The 20324-nt window shown below is 35.6% G+C and overlaps 1 protein-coding gene across 1 annotated transcript in view; it reads right to left on the bottom strand.

Moving 5' to 3' along the window:
- The window catches only part of PPFIBP2 (PPFIA binding protein 2), a 106244-nt gene that overhangs the window by 62360 nt on the left and 23560 nt on the right, over positions 1-20324 (bottom strand). The window contains exon 3 of the mRNA XM_074841643.1: positions 10614-10828. Coding sequence (XP_074697744.1) covers positions 10614-10828 — 215 coding nt within the window. The remainder of the gene's footprint in view (positions 1-10613; positions 10829-20324) is intronic.

Consider the following 20324-nt stretch of genomic DNA (forward strand, 5'->3'; position numbering starts at 1 on the left):
GTCTGCAGCTAGGCAAGTATCCCTTTCTCCTCTTAAAAGTATATAAAATGACAAACATACCTTATTTCTGCCTTGTCATTTGCCCTGGATTTCATGCAAAGGCCTCTTGATTCTGTTAGTCATTCTTCCTGATTAAAAGGTAAACGTGTCTGAATTTTCTGCATCTTATCAGCCACAAATGTTGACAACATACATTCCAGAGAGTCACATGTTCACTTCTAGCCTGTCACCTGCATGCTGAACTTTACGTCCTGCTTGAGCTTTGGCCTGAAAAAGTTTCAGACACCAACTGAATGCAAATCAATTGCCCCAGATTTGCTTAGAATATTTTTTCCATTTCACTGGAAAAGCAGGTTAACTTCTCTGAGCAATGTGAAAATAAGGAAAATATGTTGCAAACTGAGGATTGCTTCATCAGGATACTGCAGTATTTTTTTTTCTTATTTTTAGGAAATCCATGTCTGTGTGTGGTTCTTCACTGAGCACTAACTTCCAGTTCAATTGAGAATTTTAAAACAAGCAAAAATCCCCCACTATCACTGCAGTACCACCAGCCTCAATGTTGCCCCATGCAGAGAGAATGATCTAGCTATTACTCTCTTCCTCAACCAAACTGTTTATTTTCTGCAGTGTTGTCTCCAAAAGTAAATGAAAACACATATTACAGCAATATAAATGCAATGTAGGGCAATAAAATGTTTAAAATTAACAAAGTTTATATACTCCACAACTGTATGAAAACCCATTAGGATTTCTTTGCCAATTCTGTACTTCCATAGAAGACTACTGACTACTGCCACTGTTGATGAAACTAAAAACTCCATTTGCAGAACACCGAAGGTGCTAGCCACATGAACGTCTGCTGACACATAACCCATAAAAAAACTCATCTAAGCAACCATTACTTTATTAGTCAGAACATGAAATATTTCAAACAAGGTTTTAAATCTGTTTCAAGTAGTAAACAGACATGCTGTAACAGCTTTCAAACTGAAAGTAACAGAATGCTTTAGACAATGTTACACTTCTCATGTCTCTCCATTCCAGACTTAAAAGAGACAAGAAAACATCCACAAATCCTCTGAGAATTGTGGAGGAAAGGGCAATCTGGCTGTCTGGTGTATTCCCTCTTCTCCTACCAACACTGGAGCTGAGGAAGCACAGAGTTGTTTGTTTTTCCATCACCATCCCTCTTTCTCCCACCCAGCAGAGGCCCTATGGATATTATGGGTATTATATTTATTACTGTTTTACAATTTTACTCTTTATTCAGCTAAACGTGTGCTAAAACACAAGATCTTTGTGATCTTTCAGAGCAGCACAAATGCAAACTGTCAATAGCGTTCTTGTATTGGTACTGCATTGCCTGGGAGGTTAGAGGGCAAGGGAATAGGCAGCAGAGCAGATCTTCAGCCTCCATCAGGTCCAGGCCCCTGGAGCAGAGCACCTCTCTTCCTTTTCAGCAATACTTTGAGATCATTTTGGTTTCAAAACCCATCAGACTCTGAAAATACTGAAAGAACATACACTTGGTCTCTTAGGCCAAGAACTGAACTGACCAACTACGCGTCTTCCCAGCCTCATCAGAGGAGTCCAGCTGAGTATGGACATGCAACAAAAATTAACTCATTCCCAAGAATTATTATCAGCTTCTCTTACATCCATTACTCTGTGCTCTTCCCAATCCTAGTGTTTAGGCTGCTTTGGAAACAAAGGGATTAGGACCAGATTTTAAAAGTGAAAAATTTCCTCAGCATGCCAACTGACACGCCTGTCATTCTTATGCTGCAGAAAAATGTGAAAGCTTCAGAGTGAAGAAAGAGAGAATATGGGAATACGCTTGCACAGGAATACTTGTGTAAAAAGAAATTCATCCCATTTGTGCAAAAGACAATGGAGGAAGAAATTGTTTTTACATGGTGAGGAATGGCTTTAGAAATCTAGATGAAGCATTTCCAGCAAGATAATTTGTCTTTGGAGTCTTAATCATGACTAACTGATAATGACTAAGTGACAGAGAAAGATGAAACTCTTGGAACAAAAGGAGAAAAAACATTACAGCATTCTGTAGATGAGCACATTTGCTTTACTTGAGATAACTTAAAAAAAAAATAAACAAGTATCTGGGAAGCTGACTAGAAATAATGTTCTGTAGATACATGGACAAATAATCCTCTCCCAGCATAAAATGCACTCAATCCTCATGGCTTAATTCTTTGATTAAGATCTGTATTTCAGAACTAATCAGACTTAGATGGCCATTAGTTCCAAGCCAGCATGGTTAACCCTCACTCTTGCTGCATATTAGGCGGGGGGGGGGCCAAGGTAATACTTCAAACAGGTGCTGACATCTTTGGAGTCATTCCCATCTGCAGGCTGTGTGCTATCATGTATCTCTAGCACTACCATGTTCTTTCTGGTTACTGCTCAAGTAATAACTAGCTCTCTTCCCTTGGCTTGCATAAAGAATGTATTAGCAATACTTAGATGAAGTTACTGTTTATTAATTCATCCACAGACATCCGCACATTCCTGGCAGTTTCAAACATTCCTTGCCATATGCCGAAATACTTTTTCCAGCCCAAGTTCTAGAAGAGCTATAACTTTTTGCATAAAGCTTATTTAGAAGAAAATGTAGATTTTCATAAACTTGAATACTATGTTTTTGCATAAAACCTAAAAAAATGTTTTCTACTTAACAGAACAATGAAATCACTGTGAACACTCCCACCCCAGTTGCCATAGGCAAGAAAAAAATACACTTATATGTAAAAAAAAAAATTTAAAGATATATATTTATATTCTACCACAGAGCTTACTACAGTAATTCAGGTTTAGTTTTCATTCTGAAAGGTTTTAAAGCGCTGCTGAAATTACTAAATATGCAGTAAATCTTATATGAAACATTTGAAACAGGGTATTTACTAAATATTTGCACATACAGGGATGACATTAGCAGGCAACATTTTGCCTCTCCTTTGTATGACACACATCAGATTTTCTCTTTTAACTTTCATAACGGAAAAAATGGTAAAAAAATCCCAAACCAGAAAAAGCTGAATTATCCTATTATTATTACATTATTCTATATTATTATTATAATAATTTCAGGCTTATTTCAGCCCTTATTTCTGATAAGGAATATACAAATATTCATTATCTTCTTCTTCAGCATTTCATTATTTCAGGAAAATAAAGCACTTGTTTATCTACTTAAGAAGAGTAGCATGCCAACATGTTGTATAATATGTCTAAAATAATTTGCTTCCATATTTGAAAGATCACAAAACCTGAAAATATATTTACTTGCATTTTAACTAAATACAGGTCTGTTTACAACTGTTATTAGTGTACTATTTCGAAAGAGAATGAAATAATTTCTTTGTGAATTGAATTATTACTATGCTTGTCATAACTGACAACATTTAGCAAATGCGATAGGTCAACCTACCCAAATTCTGTGAAATATGAATAAAGGTTATATACAGAAATACTTCAAACTTATGACCTTCCTCTAACATTCAAGTAATACCGCCAAATCAATACAGGACCTTCAAAAAGAAAATTCTGCCCCCAGTTTTTTACATGACGATTACCTTCATACCTTATCTGTTAGCACCATTGTTTAATGCAATAATTCTCTCTTACCAATCGTTCTGCTGATTACTTTACGGAAAACATTTTCCAACATTTCCTCTAGCTACACTTAAAAAAGCAGATTCTTCATAGCACTTATATGTATACATTAATGTTTGTTAAAATTAATACAGTGTATCATATTTAAATCTGTGAAAAGCAATGCAGCTGGAAATTCTAGTGACAGATCATAACGTGCAATGAAAAAGGGACACCATGCATAACATTAGACACAAAAGGAAAGATGAACTAATGTGATATTCAGTCACTTAGTGCAAAGGAAGGCACTGAAGGTAACAGTTGGAAGAGTCTTAGATAAACAGAACTGAATAAATCGTATTAATGCTTTTGAAGGCTAACATGCAATTTCTGTATACAGTCATGGCTTCCTACAGAGTAATCCTCTATTTCCTCAGACAGTATCAAGGTATGCATAGCGGACATAGGTGAGAATTGCCCCCAAGGGCTAAACTTCACAATATGTCAGTAGACTACTTCGAAATCTTGGAAAACTTAACATATAAAAATACAGGCCCTGCTATAACAACAGGAATACCACCTTTCTTCCATGGGTATTCTAAGACTAAAGCCGTAACACAGTTCTGTTTAATCACTTCTGGTCATTGTAGTTTAAAGGTGGCTCTGTTAAGCATTACTGACCATTACAAGGGTGAAAGAAAACACCCAAAACTACTCTCGCTATGTCATTTTAAGAAAAAAGATCTAAATCAGTCCTACTCACTACAAAGCTATTTAAGTGTCTATTAGTTCTTCATGCAGAGAAGACTTTCCTACCTCTGCTGACAGCTACGACAGTGAGCAGTCACAGTCAGAGATGATAGGGCTGACTCCCAGACAAAGCAACCACAGAACATTAAAAAAAATAAGGCCTGGTTTAGAAAAATTCCATGGAAGCTGTGTACACCCCCTTTCCACTAGCTCCCAGCACTCTCTAGTATTCATAAATAGCTGCACATATGAAGGACACTGCTGTTTCCTGTGTGCTGTGAATTGCTCTAACATGCTTGGGAACTCTGAGAGGACCAGATCTCCCAGTTCAGGGCTTCCTTGCATCATCAACTCATTGAAAAGGAGCTGGAGCACAGCGGAGGACTGGGTCATACAACTTTTGACTCTGACTACTGCTCAGAAAACGTATCCATCTAATGTTTCAAGTTGGCAAAAATAAACATGAATGCTTATGGAATGACAGCTTTTCTACACTGTCCCAAGCAGGCTCTACTGGTCCATTTTCAGTTTAACATGTGTTAATACCACTTGGCAATGGGAAGATTCAGCTATATATAGCTCCACTGTGACTCTCAACAGTTGAGTCCCACAGTCAAATCTACCAGCAGATAAATATACTGGCTTTAACAGGCATTGCTCAGAATATATTCTCTTCCCACTCAGCTGTTGCTGAAAAATTCTATTGATACTTTTATAAAGCATGTTTTCAAGTATATTGAAGTGCCCTGTATTGCAGTCATTTGTTGCCTCTGTTCTGGACAGATAACTGTAAAACGAATCTTAGACAGAAGTGAAATAAAGAGACCAGGGATTATGTTTCAGCAGAGCACTTTAACATATGCTTAAAATAAAACTGAAATAATTTCAAAACTTCACAAACTCCACCAAGTCAGAATTCTGAACTGGGGTTTACTGTTTTACTCCAAGTCCCTGTGAAGACACTAGGGGAAAAAAATTCCTTGATTTTACCACACAGTGGTAACAATCTCTTCTGAATGTTAAATCATGATCAAATGGCAATCAAGACTCCAAGAAATTTAACATATTTCTGCTAAAAAGTCTGGTTTTACCGCTACAAAAACACAAAGTATGAAATGTGTCAAAACACAGCATATACTGTAAGAGAAATCACATTATTTTAACAAATTGCCTCTACCACACACTCCTCTATTATTTCTTCTGATCTTCTCCCTTTCCTGTTTCCTCAAATTTATTTCAGAATTAGGCTTGTGAGAAAAAACATAATCAGGAAAATATTAATGAGTTTTCAAGAATCAGCATTTTAAGGGTCAGTATATAAAGCTACATGATTAAGTGGCTTGCTTTAAATATAAATGTTCCTCTAGAAGGAAGATCATGTTTTTTGATCCTGGAAATGAGGCTTTCACTCACGCTTAAAATAATTTTAGGACCACTATAAGAACACTAGCATTTCTCTCTACTTAGAAAAGGGGTCCATAAAGATGTATAGAATAAGAAAAAGAATTCACAGTGTAGAAGTTCATTTAGAGTTATGAAATGAAACTGTAACTAAATACATTCTCTCATAGCTCACCGAGTCAAATGCAGTCAGTTGTTACTGCAGCAGTTAATTTTTAATGCTGAGATTACTACCTGTTTTGTGATATGTCACGTGGTCACTAGCAATACTAAAATATTTAACAAGAAGCATTGAAACTACACACAAAATTGTTTTATATGAACTCTCCATGATAATCCCCAGGTTTTTCTGTTCTGTTTTTAAGGCCAAATAATTTACAATTGTAAAGCATGTGAAACACTCCAGATGTCCACTTTGAGGCAAAAATTTTTATACAGTTCTTAAGTAGTTAAAAGTCTATAGTTAATGATGCTTTATTTCATTTTAGCTTTGTCAAAAGATTTATGCAGTTACAGCAACTATTAAATCCTCATTCTATGATACATAGTAATAATCTTTCTAAATTCAGCGCTAACTTTGTCAAACCTATTTCATCTATCTCAAAGCAGTGACAGCACAGTTACCGTGCCGTTATATTGTAAACTCAAGCATCTGATATGTTCACAGATCCCAGGCCACACAAACGCAAACAGGAGACTTTTCTAAAAGCACACCTTCAGTTCCACAAATGGTATGCCTCTTCCTTAGAGGATAAGCACAAAATCTAACTCCACCAAATCACTGAAACACCAAATCACCACCAATGGTTCCATAAAAAAAGAAATAAAGCAGATGCTTTCAAAGGAGAAAGTTAGCAAGGTAGTATCAGGTATGAAACGTGATGTGTAAACTTTTCACACTCTAAGCATATCTAAATTTTCCCACATCTTTGGTATTCACACCTATAGCAGACAGACCAAAGAACATAACAGTTACAATTGTTTACAAAAAGAAGGGGCGGGGGGAAAAAAAAAAAAAAAATATCAAACAGACCACAGAACACAACTTAGTGATATTTCATGTCTGATAATTTCCATAGTTGGAACTGAAAGAAAATAAGACTCTAATAAGACCAGCTATAGTATCTACAATCATCACAGAAGATTCCTGACTGATCAGCAACAAGCCAATGTGCTTCAAAGCTGGCCTAAAGGCTAAACTCCACAGTTTTATTTATTTAAACACTAGGTGTAGTTTAGCACACTAAGCAGCAACTACCAAAGCTGCAAAGCTACTTGAATTATAAGACCAAGGGCAATTTTCTGCAGAATTTATTTTTCTCATTCTAGTACAATTGAGCCCTAGTTTCTAGATGATACTTCAATACAAACAAACAAGACAAAGAAGGTTCAGTCACTCTAATGCAATCCCAAATACTGCTGTGTGGCACAAACAGGACTAGCAGGGATAGCCATACTCTGGCTCAGAGACTTTTCAGGGCTGCATTAGGTTATGATGATTGCTAATGCAGGAGAGACGTACAAGGAAATAATTGGGACTTCTATTCCATACTTCTGTTTAAACCAAAGTGCTGGCTGTTAAATGCTAACAGGAACTAGTCTTGAGTCATCTGACCCCCATTTCTGCACTTTCCCATAAAAGCTAATATAGGGCAGTAGCAAAACACAAATTCAAATTATTTCCATAAACCACATTGTATTCTTGATTAAGGATGGCAGCTGCTATGATTTTTAATACAGTTTTCAAGCACTTATTTAAAGTGAAAAAGAATCATGAAATAACTTTCCTTGAAAGAATCATGTTTATCCGCTTTAAAAATAAGTATCAGAGTACCTTTTGTATCTTTCGTTTCTAGTGTATTCCTAGTCAGGATAAGCTGGGAATATATTTGACCTCACCTATTCCTGTATAATGTTAGAAACAAAGCAGTTGCTGTATTCTCTAAAACCAGTGGCTTATTCACTTCATGCTAGAGCAGCCCTCCAGCTTTTAAGGAAGGTGCATGGACCCCAAAAACAAACAGATGTGGAATTATCATCCATGAAAGAAAATCCCCCTCCAATCTGACTTATAATAGCTCTAAAAAAAAGCTCAAAAGCATCAGTTCACCATCCACTCCAAAGTTTGTTAGAATTCAACTATTGCTACTGGTATCAAATATTGTTTTATGTAACAGTTCAGTTGACTAAAGCAATTATATTCCAAATCTCTGTACCGAATTGCTAGCCTACACTTTAAAGAGAATGGTTAGAAGAGACACTGTGTAGCAAATCCCACTTGAGAGCATCTGGCATATTCTATGTAATGATGTTTTACCTGATAATTACCAGTTTCAGCAACTGGGGACCCACACCTCAGGGGTGCCTATGTGAACTCGTGGGGTGCTTCCTCACCCGCACAGGGGTTAGCAGACCACAGGGAGCTCCACAGGTGCACACAAAAGCTAAAGCACCCACATGTCCATTAGGAGAACCCACATCCACAGAAGAGGCTGTTCATGCTTGTAACCAACACCAGCTGTGAGAGAGGAAATGTGTGCATGTAACTGTGAATGTGTACGTATACATGTCTGTGTGATTTTAACTTTCTGAAATTATAGAACCGCATTTATGAATTTGTAGGTGTTCTTTATCAATTCTTACCATCTAGTATTCTGGTTTATCTGTTCTATTGCTGATGTTGATCCTAAATATATAGTTCACTGATTTCTAGTTAATTATGTCTTTAATAAATCAGCAAACTGCTTCAAACTTGATGTGTTTGAACCATGGGAAGTGAGCAGGAGTTTTTTATGACACTCCCAACATTTCATAGAATAATGATAACCAAACTTTGTTTGAGGCTTATGTGAATGGATTCATTGAGCTACAGAGTTCTCATTCTCTACAGCTTACTTCCTTGAGTATCCTTTTTCGCATATCAAGTATCATACTTCACAGCTCTGGGCTGGAATTAAGGGCTTTTCAGTATGGGACAGAACTATGAAATACACATTCCATTTCACTGAACTGAGTTGAATTTTATCAAATTTCTTCTCAATTTCCAAGTAGAACTGCTATTTGCCAGTGGAGAAAGCTTTTCCAAATTTGAAGTCCATGGAAGTTCTGCGCATGCTTACAAATTATCTGCATTTTTAAAAAATATTAAAAAGGTCTAAAAATACATATGTTACTACCCATTTTCAAATAACTGTCACAGCAACTATGCACCACCCTCTTTGTCCATGTCTTTACAAGTGCAGAATCTGTTAATACAGAACAGTGCAAAATAATTTAAACACAGTGATCCCCATGTACTGCACTAGAGATACTCTATACCACCAATTTCCGCTCTGTTGGTTCTGAATCCAGACTGCCCAACTGCTTTATCAAATGAACACTACTCTTGATGCACTAGATAAGGCTTTTAGGACATCAGTAAACTGCAACTTTAAGAGTGAACTGTGGCTTCTGTTTTGGCTGGTTTCTCATAAAAAAAGAAGAGATACATATATATACATTTATATGAGGAGTCAAAACATCAAGTGTTACCTACCTTGCAGAGCTGAAAAACTACCTTAATTAATTTTTCTGCAACAGAGGGGCCAAAAACCAGACCACCAGATTCATACTCTTCAAAACTTGGTGGTTCAGGACCAACTTTACTGTGAACAACTCCGAAAATTTATGTCTTTTATGCATTAAAAGTATCTTTTAGTTATTGCAAAGCTTTAAAAAAGCATTAAAATTTCTGTTAAGGCAGGAATTCAGTAAAAGCTAGCATGAGGTTATGAACTCAAAATCTAATACTGTAAATCCAAATTAAACATCACCTCCACCTTTTGCTTTCAAAACTGGTACCACATTCTCATTCCTTTCTCTCATAGAGTCCCAAACAGAACTTTCCAGCCATAAGCTTGTGGAGAATGTCCACAAACCAGCAGCTGACAAGTTGAAACAGAAGCAGCTACCTTTGCAACAACATTAGGTTATGATAGGCACAAGGCAGCTATAGCAGATGATACACGCTGAAACAGAAGCTACAGACACAATTACATAAAAGTAACGTGCACTGACAAAGCCAGAATAAAACCCATTAATCTAGAAAACTTTTCTGAAGTTTACAAAGTGATAGGTAGCTTTTACTCATTAGGAAACCACCATTCACTTGCAGTGACAGGCTTGGGGAAGAGGAGTGTTCTGGCAGGACTTGCTGTTTCTCTTTCTTTACATCCAGTGGGTCTCTTCTTTTAAAGTCTGTCTGAAGATCTGCTCCTCACCTGGTAAGCCTCAATCCTTTCCAATATAGTCAAATGTTTATTCCCCATCTATGCCAATATGAATGTCTCATATTCAGAAGCTAGAGCTTCATGTACAAGATACTTTGGAGATTCACAATACCGATACTTAAGGTAAAGGAAATGTGGTGAGGAAAACGACAAGAAAATCACCCAATTTTAATTTATCCCTTTGACAATGCCACCATATTCCGAATTGGTAGTTTAAAAACGAAGTTTTATAACTAATTATAAATCTGTTTGTTATCTCAAGCAAAGTCCAACAAAACCAAACCAAACAAAAAATAAAAAACACAAAAAAGGTAACTTTTTTGGTAGTTACTTTTTACTCTTTTCTCTCACCAAGGACAAACTAAGGTCTTTTACCAACTTCTTATACTCCTATATCTGCATTGCTTTAGTAATCAGCACATAAAGTGGCAATATCCTTAGCTTTCTGTGATTGCTCACCATCCCCTGCAGTTCCCTAAGCATGCAGATTTCAGCTACTATAAAAATAATTGAAGTATCAAAATACTTGAACCAATGCTGTTTGTAAACAAAATGAAAAAGCTATAAATAATTACTCACCAGATTCTCTTCAAACCACTCCCGTATACACACTACTGTGGCCCCTGGAATTTGATTTCGCAGTGCTTCTTTCTCTTGGGGATCCTCTAGCATTTCCAATGCCATCTTTAGATCTTCCAGCAGATGCAAAATTTGGAATGTGCCCAAGTATACTGATGGAGCAGGTGACACAATATCATAACCACCATTAGCATACTCTGTAGCTGACTTTGTACCTAAAACAAGTAAAACCAGGAGAGACAATGATGTTATATAATTGTTTTGTAAGTGACAAATATATAGGTACTACACACTACAACATTCAGACTTCAGATGCTAACTGCCAAGTATCAGTATTTCAGCCTTAGAAAAACTTGAGTCAGTCTCTAGATAAATAATGAACACCAGAGAATTAAATGTGAGAGGTATGTACAAGCATATTAAAGAATTTTGACCTAGAAAACATTTGCAATGTCTGTTAAACTATAAATGCCAAAACCTTACCACGAATGACCTGTAATTTTCCATGGTTACCATGAGATGTCACTAACTTCTCAGCTACATAGTTAGAAGTCCCCACACAGAGCAGTGTTAAGCAATGTAAGAAAGATTGATGCAGTCCTTTAACAAGAAACTTAGATGAAAATAGATCGTGTTACCAGAACTAGAAAAATATGTGACCTTGAGCAGGTTTAAAACCCTCCCACAGAGAACAAAACCCAAAAGTTAGCAATAAAAACGACTAATGAAACTTTGCTAGCTCTCTAAATTACAAAAAGCTCTCTAAATTACACCTCCCTCCTGCCAGCCCTCCAGCACCAATATTATTTTGTCAAGAACAATAAACACAGCAACAAACATATCTTACTTGATGAAAGAATTATAAATAATACAAATCCTAATATCTCTGAATCTTTTTGTCTTAATATCCTGTGTTTCAATGAGATGCACACTAAAATGAGCTATCTTTTTTCAGTCCTGAATTTCAGACCTTGATTTCATTTAATATCCTTTTGTTTCTTTAAGAACTAGTCAGATGGAAAACTTCTATTTGCTCTACTTCTTACAGTTTTTATTTACTATTCATGGCCTCATGTACAAAATAGATTATACTCATGTCTTCATTTCTGTTCTCTCTGGCATAAACAATCACATTTTCCCCCTTTATTTGACTTCATGGGAGATTTTTTTTTTAGGTTTTTGATCGTACTGTACTTCTCTCAATCCTTTTTATTTTGTAACATACTTAATACGTTAGGTTGGATCCACATAACATCTAGTATTCCTCAGAAGACTGTATCATTGATCTACACAAGGGGATTATAATAATCTCCATACTATCCTTCATTTTAGTCCTGTGTTTAACATCATTTGCATCTTAGTTATGAAAGGAACAGAAATCTTCACTGGGTCTTTGAAAATTATTTGCTAAGCTTTTTTACTGAGCAGATGTATCTAATTTGAAACCTAGACGTATAAGTAACTTGAATTTTCTACTTGAACGCACACTACTTTGCACTAATCAATGTTAGTTTGCCTGCTACAGTTATTTATCTATCACGATTTGGACATTACAAACTATGTTTGAGTCCAATGGTTCATTTTATTTACAGCCTGATATACAACTAATACCTAAATACACCGACACTCTTAGTTCTGGTACACTGAAATGCCTTCTGAACCCAGATTAGCTTTTAACCAGAATGCTAATTGATCATTTTAATCCTAATACTGTTTCCCATCTCAGTCGGTTTTTGTGTCTCCTTTTGTGAATGCTTAACTTTACTCAAAGCTTTTGGGAAAATTCTAAATAATATTAACTAGGTTTTCTTCAACCACTGCTTTAATGACACAAAGAATTCTGTCAGATCCATTATCTTTGCAAAAAATCATGTGGTTTGAATTCTACTGTATGATGCATATGTTATTTTGTTTGTTTTAAACAATGCAAAATCACACATAGAAATTTCCAAAGTTTTACAAGGCTCAGTAGTAGGGATTTTTTTGTATTTCACAGTCTTAACCTCTTCTCAAACTCAGAACATTCCCTGTACGATCCTGTTGACTTCCGCTGCTTCTGAGCTTATTTTAATACCTCAAGTGTGAGATCTCAATTTCTGGCTAAGACCATGTCCAAGATAAAGTTTCTTCAATATCCGGTGCAACAAGACTGCTACACAAGACAACTTCACCTCATAAATCAACCTTGTCCTCCTGAATTATTTCCTTTCGAGGAGATGATCAACTAACTGTTTTGCTGGATTTGAGTATTCTAACCACGAAAAGATTTTTTTTTTTTTAATATTTCTATACTCTCAGCTACTTAAGCGAGCCTAGTTGTTTCTGTTTACGTACTTCCTAATGAAGATTCATATTAAACTCTAGCAACTAAAAATAGCAGACTTCCAAATTCTGTAAGAGCCATTTGGATCACATAACCTCTTAAATCTTTTCATTCAGCCAGAGTGGCTCACTACTTACTTTCCAAAAGAGATATGCACACAATCTGAAATCTGGCCCTGTCTTCTCAAGTATCATTGATGACACTTTTAAAGATGTGGCTTCCTTGGTTATTGTGATGTTCAGACTTTTAAACTAGTTTTTTCACTCTTTCTTTTGGAAAACTCCCTGCTATTTTTTTCTGTCTTTTTGCTTAGCAAGTACTTTTCACACCAGAAAAGAAGACAGCATCCAAACTTCATAATTGGCTTTGGTAGCTACTCCTTCAACAAAATGACAATTTAAAATAGATATGGAATGGGAAAAATTTCATGAAGCACTCTGCTATAGCATTCTTAATGTTATTTATACGAGTATTTTTTAGATACAGACAAGTGAGAAACAAACAAAAATCCACACAATCCAAACAAAACCACACAAACTTTCAGGATCCAAACCAATACTTCAGGTGTGAAATAAAACCCATAACCTTTAAGCTAAATACAGATTTTAAACAATTGTTCAGGAGTTCAGTTCATTATACTAGGTAGTTAGTCTATACAGCCAAATATACAGCCATACCATACATACCACTGTAACTTCCTTGAGGACAGTATTGGTGATACCTCCCCTCACCAGTCTAAATGCCTCACTACATATCACATCTTGCCTCCATCCTTAGATTATCATGGCTACAACATTACTGTTCACATCTACCTTCTACAGAAAATAATTTTAAATTCTGTAGTAAAATTTAGTGACAGTGAAATTCACATATTTTGGCATGCCTTTATTTGATTGGTCTCTATCAAAACACTAGGAAAAAAGCCATATAGGCACACTCTTTAACCTTGGCAAGCGAAAGAACTGTCACCCTTAAGAAACTCAGTTCTATAAAGGCAAAAATTCTCAAGTGCTGGAGCACAGGAGACCAGGCACACTCCATATGTATGCTTCAGTTATCCCAAGCTCTTCAACTGACTTTTCAGACTGGTTGAATTTTAAGCATCCTCAGTGTCTCACATTTTACACAGCAGTGGAAGGTCATAATTCCTCAAGAACTGGGTCGCTGTGTAAGGCACATGTGCCGAGTTGCCATAGTTGTAATCAAAGGTGGGTCTTGAGGACTGCCCTGTCCTGTTTAGGGACATTTGGAAGGTGGTAATATTTTTTTACTGGGAAAGAACATCAACTTGACATCTAGTGATTGAGACAAAGTCAATTTTGGTTTTTTCTTACTGTTCCCTTTCCTGCCTCAAGTTTTCCTCCGTTTAAGTTTGCATCAAATAAGAAATAAAAAAGAAGCCAGAAGAAGGAAATATTTTTCTATTCATTGCTAAAAAAAGGAGATGCAACAAATGAAAATTGTCAAAGACATCCTTATGATAAACTCATGTTCCTTGAACTACCTAACAACACACAAAAGCTGGTATAACTTATGACTTACCCCATACTTATGACTGAGAATTAATTTTAAGCACAAATAGTACAAAATTTTAAACTGCAGAAGACAATAAAGATACTTTCTTAGCTAAAGATATTTTCTTAGCTAATAATAGTAAACAGACAGCACAGTATTTGTTTGCTTACATGAATAAAGATGTAGTGATCTTACAAGTGAACTGGCTGTAAATTCTTATACGCACTAGTTCCATTAAACCTTGAAAGGAAAAACATCTCTGATTAATAGCAACTAAAGTTACGATGAAGGAAGTAGAGATTGAAAGGCTCGATTTCATTCATAATTTTAAATCTTTCAACTAAGGCTATTATCCATGAAAAAAATTATTAAAATATATATATATATATATATCTGTACTATTCAAGATTTGCATTTAGACTTCAAAAAGCAGGCACTGGTGAGAGAGGAATGTACCCGTGTTTGATACCATCAGAAAGACAGACAAAACCCCAAACCATATCTGTAACCTTATTATGCCGAGAATGCAGGGCATAATTCTGAGATGTGCTGAGGATTCTAGCTTTCAGCAATCAAAATTCCACTACTTTCAAGTCACTGGGATCACAAATACTAAGCAAGGACTTAAAAGTGCTTTCCTTTCCTGGAGTGCTCAAGAAAAGTTACAAAGCCCTCCCATGAGTAGCTCTCCTTGCCTGGAACAGGAGCTACCCACAGATCTCTGTGCATCACCAAGAGAACATGACCCTTCACACCTCTCCATCAAACACACACATACCCTCCTTTGTGAAATTATCTTTAAACTGGTTTGCTATGGGTTGCTACTGTAGTACCTTTTATTATCCTGGCTGAAATGGAAAACTAAGAATTCCTCTGAAGGCCACAACTAATGCATTTTATACTAGGTAAAGAAATGCAGAAATGCAGAGTTCAACTCAGCATTTTAATTCAGAAAGCTTCCTGTTTTACTGCTTAAATTCAAATGAATCACAGGCTTGCTTCTCTTATTTGCTTTCCATATAGTTTCATAATAAGTAGGATATATATTGCTCACCAGAAGGACAAAAACACACCCTGAAAAACAGAAGTAAAAGTGTGTAGGAGTAAATAATTATATTTCTTTGCATTAGTTTAAACCTTCATATCATGCTGAAAAGCACGAGACAGTAAGAATTTGGATCTCCTTGCAGATTGATGCAGTGATTTCACAGTGCAAACAGAACTCTGTTACTGCTATACTCTACCATTAACAGCAATTAATTTGTGTGTAGCTTTATTATAGATAGCTGAAGTGGGGAAGAATGTGGATCAAGCTCGACAATTTTACAGATACTCAGGAAAAATGAGTGCAGTTTTGAACTCTTGCAAAAAGACTCATTTTGTATAGCCTTGAGCAAGTCAGTCTTCCTGTGCCTCGTATTTTCCCAGGGGTAAACAGGACACAGGGGAATCTTTTGTCATTATGTTTATATAATACTCAACACCATGGTTTCCTAGTGTACTACTGGAACACAATTAATCATCATAAATGTCCACCTTAGAGGAGTAGAAAAGAAAGGAAGGAGGAAAAAAGTATTGCAACCAAGACAGTCCAAGCAGCTCTATTCTGGCTTCCACATACAGACAGTGGATGAAGGAGGTTAAACAGTATGGTAGAAAGAATAACAAAAGTGATAAAAAAAGGAAAACAACTTTTAAGTTACACATTTCCTATACCCTGACCATGCAAGCACATTTTTAGTTCAAAGTTCCTTGCAATTAGCTGAATAGCTTCAAAGAAACACTCCTTTTGGGCAAATACATAACCTATTCAGAAAACAACACTACTGGAGGCTTGCAAAAATAAGTTACTAAGCAGAAGTAAAGAAAGAGACAGAAAGCCTTGGCAGTTTGAAAATGCACTCTCCTCGGTTTCTATCGTATACATTCATCCATCACTCAACTTTCATCACTCTTAGCAGCAGATAGTGTTTCTGATCTCTCACTTTTCCTTGCACTTTAACTTCTAATCCTCTGCATTCATCCTTATTATCTCAATATTTTTGTTCTAAAACTGGCTGAGTTTTAGAAAAAAATTCCCAGTAATACACAACTCAACCATCAGTGGTTAAAAAGAAATTTTCTTAAAACTACTGACTCTTTAGTCCAGAAAACACAAAAGCCCCACAACAAAACTCAAAAGCTACTTCTATGCTGGGATAAGGATCACTTTCTATCACACTGAAATAGTCAAGGGTAGCAGTTCGGATATCTGACCAACAGTGGTTAGAATAAAATTTTAAACATACATTTTCTCTGGCCTTTCAGTCAATCATTACATTGTTAAAGAACTTTTAATTTTTTTTACCTGAGATTTTACTCAATGACCGTATACGATGTCCAAGATCTTCCTCTCTCCTTCAAGACTACAAAGTGTAATTTTCTTTGAAGTACAAGTCTCTTTCTCACGAAGATAGCCTTGAAAATGTGAATTTATGTAAACTAGTAGTAAGGTCTGGATGGGACATAATTCAGCCTCCTTGTCCTAAGCCTTCTGTCAAAGAAGTGAAGAGGTAGCTCACACAATCCTTTCTTCTAATACTAATGCAAAATACATCACAAATGGCGTGTTTTGAATCATAGCTCATATTAGCTTCTCCTCAAATCTCTGCTTTTAGATCTTTAACTACAGGGAACAGTAACTGTTAAGCTGGATTAGCAGGAAGCCCTAGGAAAAAATTTCCAAGCCTAGAAACGTTAATGACCACATTCAGATGCAAGTTTCATGCAGCTCAGATGATTTTCAACTGAACTTTATTTACAACCACTCGTGGAATCCTTGAGACAATTTTCAAGAACTGTCTATAATTTCTTATGCAAATTATCTATGTAATTACTCAACCTTTTTCCTTTTACATGCTTATAGACTCTAAGCTGTGATGTGCAGCACATTAGGTACTGTATACACAACTATGACAAAGAGATCTCTCCTATCCAGAAACACAAGTTCAGCAGCCAGGAAGATGGATTATGCAGCTATGATGGAGATTTAAGGCCAAGTCTCCATCTCACAGGAAAAACAGGATCAACGCATTTTATTAAAAACAAAGAACAACACATACTTGTACCAATTTTCTCTTTTTTTTTTTTTTTTTTTTTTTTTTGTATTCACAAAAAGTGTATTTAGGGCCAGCGAAACCATTAGTCTAATTAAAAAGGTGTTCTGAGACAAGAAAGACATCTTTTTAGTACAAAATCCATAACTGTTTGTAGCAAGCAATAGTAAGTTACTGGTAACATGAATACTGTTTCATGAAAAAATGAATCTCTGAAATCATAGGGAAGAGACGAGCATTCAGTTTGTGAGGAAATAAAGGCATCTTGCTTTATAAAATTTACACTATTTTGATTTTTAAAAAGCCTCTTTCAAATCAATTTCATTGCCTTAAAGTAGGAAGTTGAGAAGCTATGATTTTGAATTTAAAGAAAAGCCATTTTTGCTAAAACTTTTTAAAATTTAGATCTTAAAGATCTGTTCACTAGCCCGTTAAACATCTGAGTGATTCACGTACTGAAAAACAAATCACATCATATAAACCACAAAAGATTCTTTGTCTTTCAGATTTTCAATCCTATGGGGTTATGTCCATCATGGTTTAACTGCCTTTCTTTGCTACATATTGTATCTGCAGCTATTTATATTTCTGTTTCTTTTCAATCCTTTTTCAAAACTTAATACAAATACCTATGATGCATGGATTTTGTTTTGCAGAAACACAATGCAGTACTGCATTTTTGTAAGCTGATGTAGGTATATAGGCCATGACGATATTTTGGGGTTTATATTGACAGAACTGTTTATCTGTAGTCAGAGATAAAAGATTTAAATTAACATATTTCAATTGCAAAGATTTCTCCACTTTGAATTAGTTTTAACTTATTTTCAAGAAAACGTCTGATTTTATTTTGCTGGAAATGCAGGAACACATGCAAGAGAATCGGAAGACCAATTTGATCAGTAAATCACTGTTTGACTTGGACCTTCAAAAGACAATGTTGTCTTATACAAAACAATTTTAAACATCTACTTTTGTAAAAAATCATTAAGCGTTTATAGGAAACAAGTTCTCCGTGCTTTCTGCTCCATAAGATTCTGTAGTACTGTCCTGTTTAAAGAGGGAATCCATCCATCAGAGAGTCTTCACTCTCTATCTTGTGCTCAGACCCCCACTATCTGTGAGAAAATATGCTTAGGATAGTGAGAGTATGTGAAGCATGTTTTGGGACAGTAGCCCAAATAGTTATAATGACCTCTTGCAAAGTTAAGCACTCAAAATTGAGGAAATTCCAAACTTCAGGTTGCTCTGGTAACCCTGGGTAAGGAATGAGTAGACAATGCTGCAACTGCACAATGAACATGCAACTTGCCATGATTTTCACATGCTTTTAAAACACAGATCAAAACTGCACCTGAACTTTTATGCAAGGTCTTAACTTGAAGGCTACAGCATGTGTAAAGCCCCTGCAAAATACAGTATCAAATGGCTGTAGTGGTTATTCAAGTGTGCGCACAGTTTGTGAGGCCATGTCTTAGAGGTTGTTAACAAACTTAAAAGAAAGACCACAGATAGCTGATGTGAAAAATTACATATTAAGTAAATAGAAAGACAGTGAAATGCTATATTTTTAAAGTTTTAAAAGATTTAAAATTGTTATAAATCTGCTATTGTTGACATCTAAGGAATTAACTCATTAGCTCTTCCAAAGTAGAATATCTGAAGCAACATGTCAGCACCTAACAAGCTATAGGAAGCGTTATAAAATAAACATTGAACTACAAATTATAAATATTTGTGTTAAGTTTTTTTATTTTCCCCTTTAATGTCCAGGATGGTTAAAGGTCACCATTGCTGTCTATTTTTTCCCTCACAATATTCTTGACATATAATTTTCTGGATCTGTTACAACAGGAAGTTATATATTTCTCTATCAAACACCTGATTTCAAGTAATTTATTATTTAGTTTCCTTTTTCATATCTCTATTGCTATAAGATCTATACATAAATATGCCCTAACTAATGGTTTCAAAAAGGCACTATAGTATCTTGTAAGTACAACTTTACAAATGCTCACCGGAATTAATGCATAGCAGTAACAAGATAAACAAGTCCTGTAGATATATTACTTCTTTTGTTCAGAAAAAAAGCCTAAATTATTGATTGAAAAAGAATAGAAAATAAAAAGGAAATACACTAATGATAACTGAAGCACAGCCTACTAAAAGTATAATTTATTTATTTAGAAAATACAAGAAAACCACTGCAGCTGTTGCTGTTCAATTACTCTGATAACAAAAGAAATTGCTTATTTAAATTATTGTTTTTCTCATCTTTATTTCAACTATAGTCCGTGTCAGTTCAATGCTCTAAAATGAAATTCTACAAAGATCTCTATTAAAATGATAAAAAATTATACACCTTTACTATAGAAACTACACTTTGACTTTGAAAATACTGTGGACCTTGAATAGGACAAAAGTGATAAAAATATAACACCATCTGGAAGTGTACAAATTGAAAAGGAAAAATAGAAGCTATTCTCTAGTCATTCTACACAATCACAAGAGGCTCACACTGTCCATCAGCTACATGTCACCCAGCGTGTATTTCAAATAAGACCCATCCACCCCCCCAACACACACCACAAAAAATAGGATTAAGTGCTCTCTGTCTGATCTGGACAATTTCAATCCCTTGTGAAGCAGAACAGAGTTGTCTATCTTCTTCACTTAATGTGCTGTGAGACTAGTCCTTACATTCTGAATGAATCCTGTGATGACGTATATGACTATTCATGGGTAGAGGATGAGGTCACTAGGAAGTATTTTGATTTC

The sequence above is a fragment of the Strix aluco genome, chromosome 16 (genome assembly GCF_031877795.1).
Source record: "Strix aluco isolate bStrAlu1 chromosome 16, bStrAlu1.hap1, whole genome shotgun sequence".
Lineage (NCBI taxonomy): Eukaryota > Metazoa > Chordata > Aves > Strigiformes > Strigidae > Strix > Strix aluco.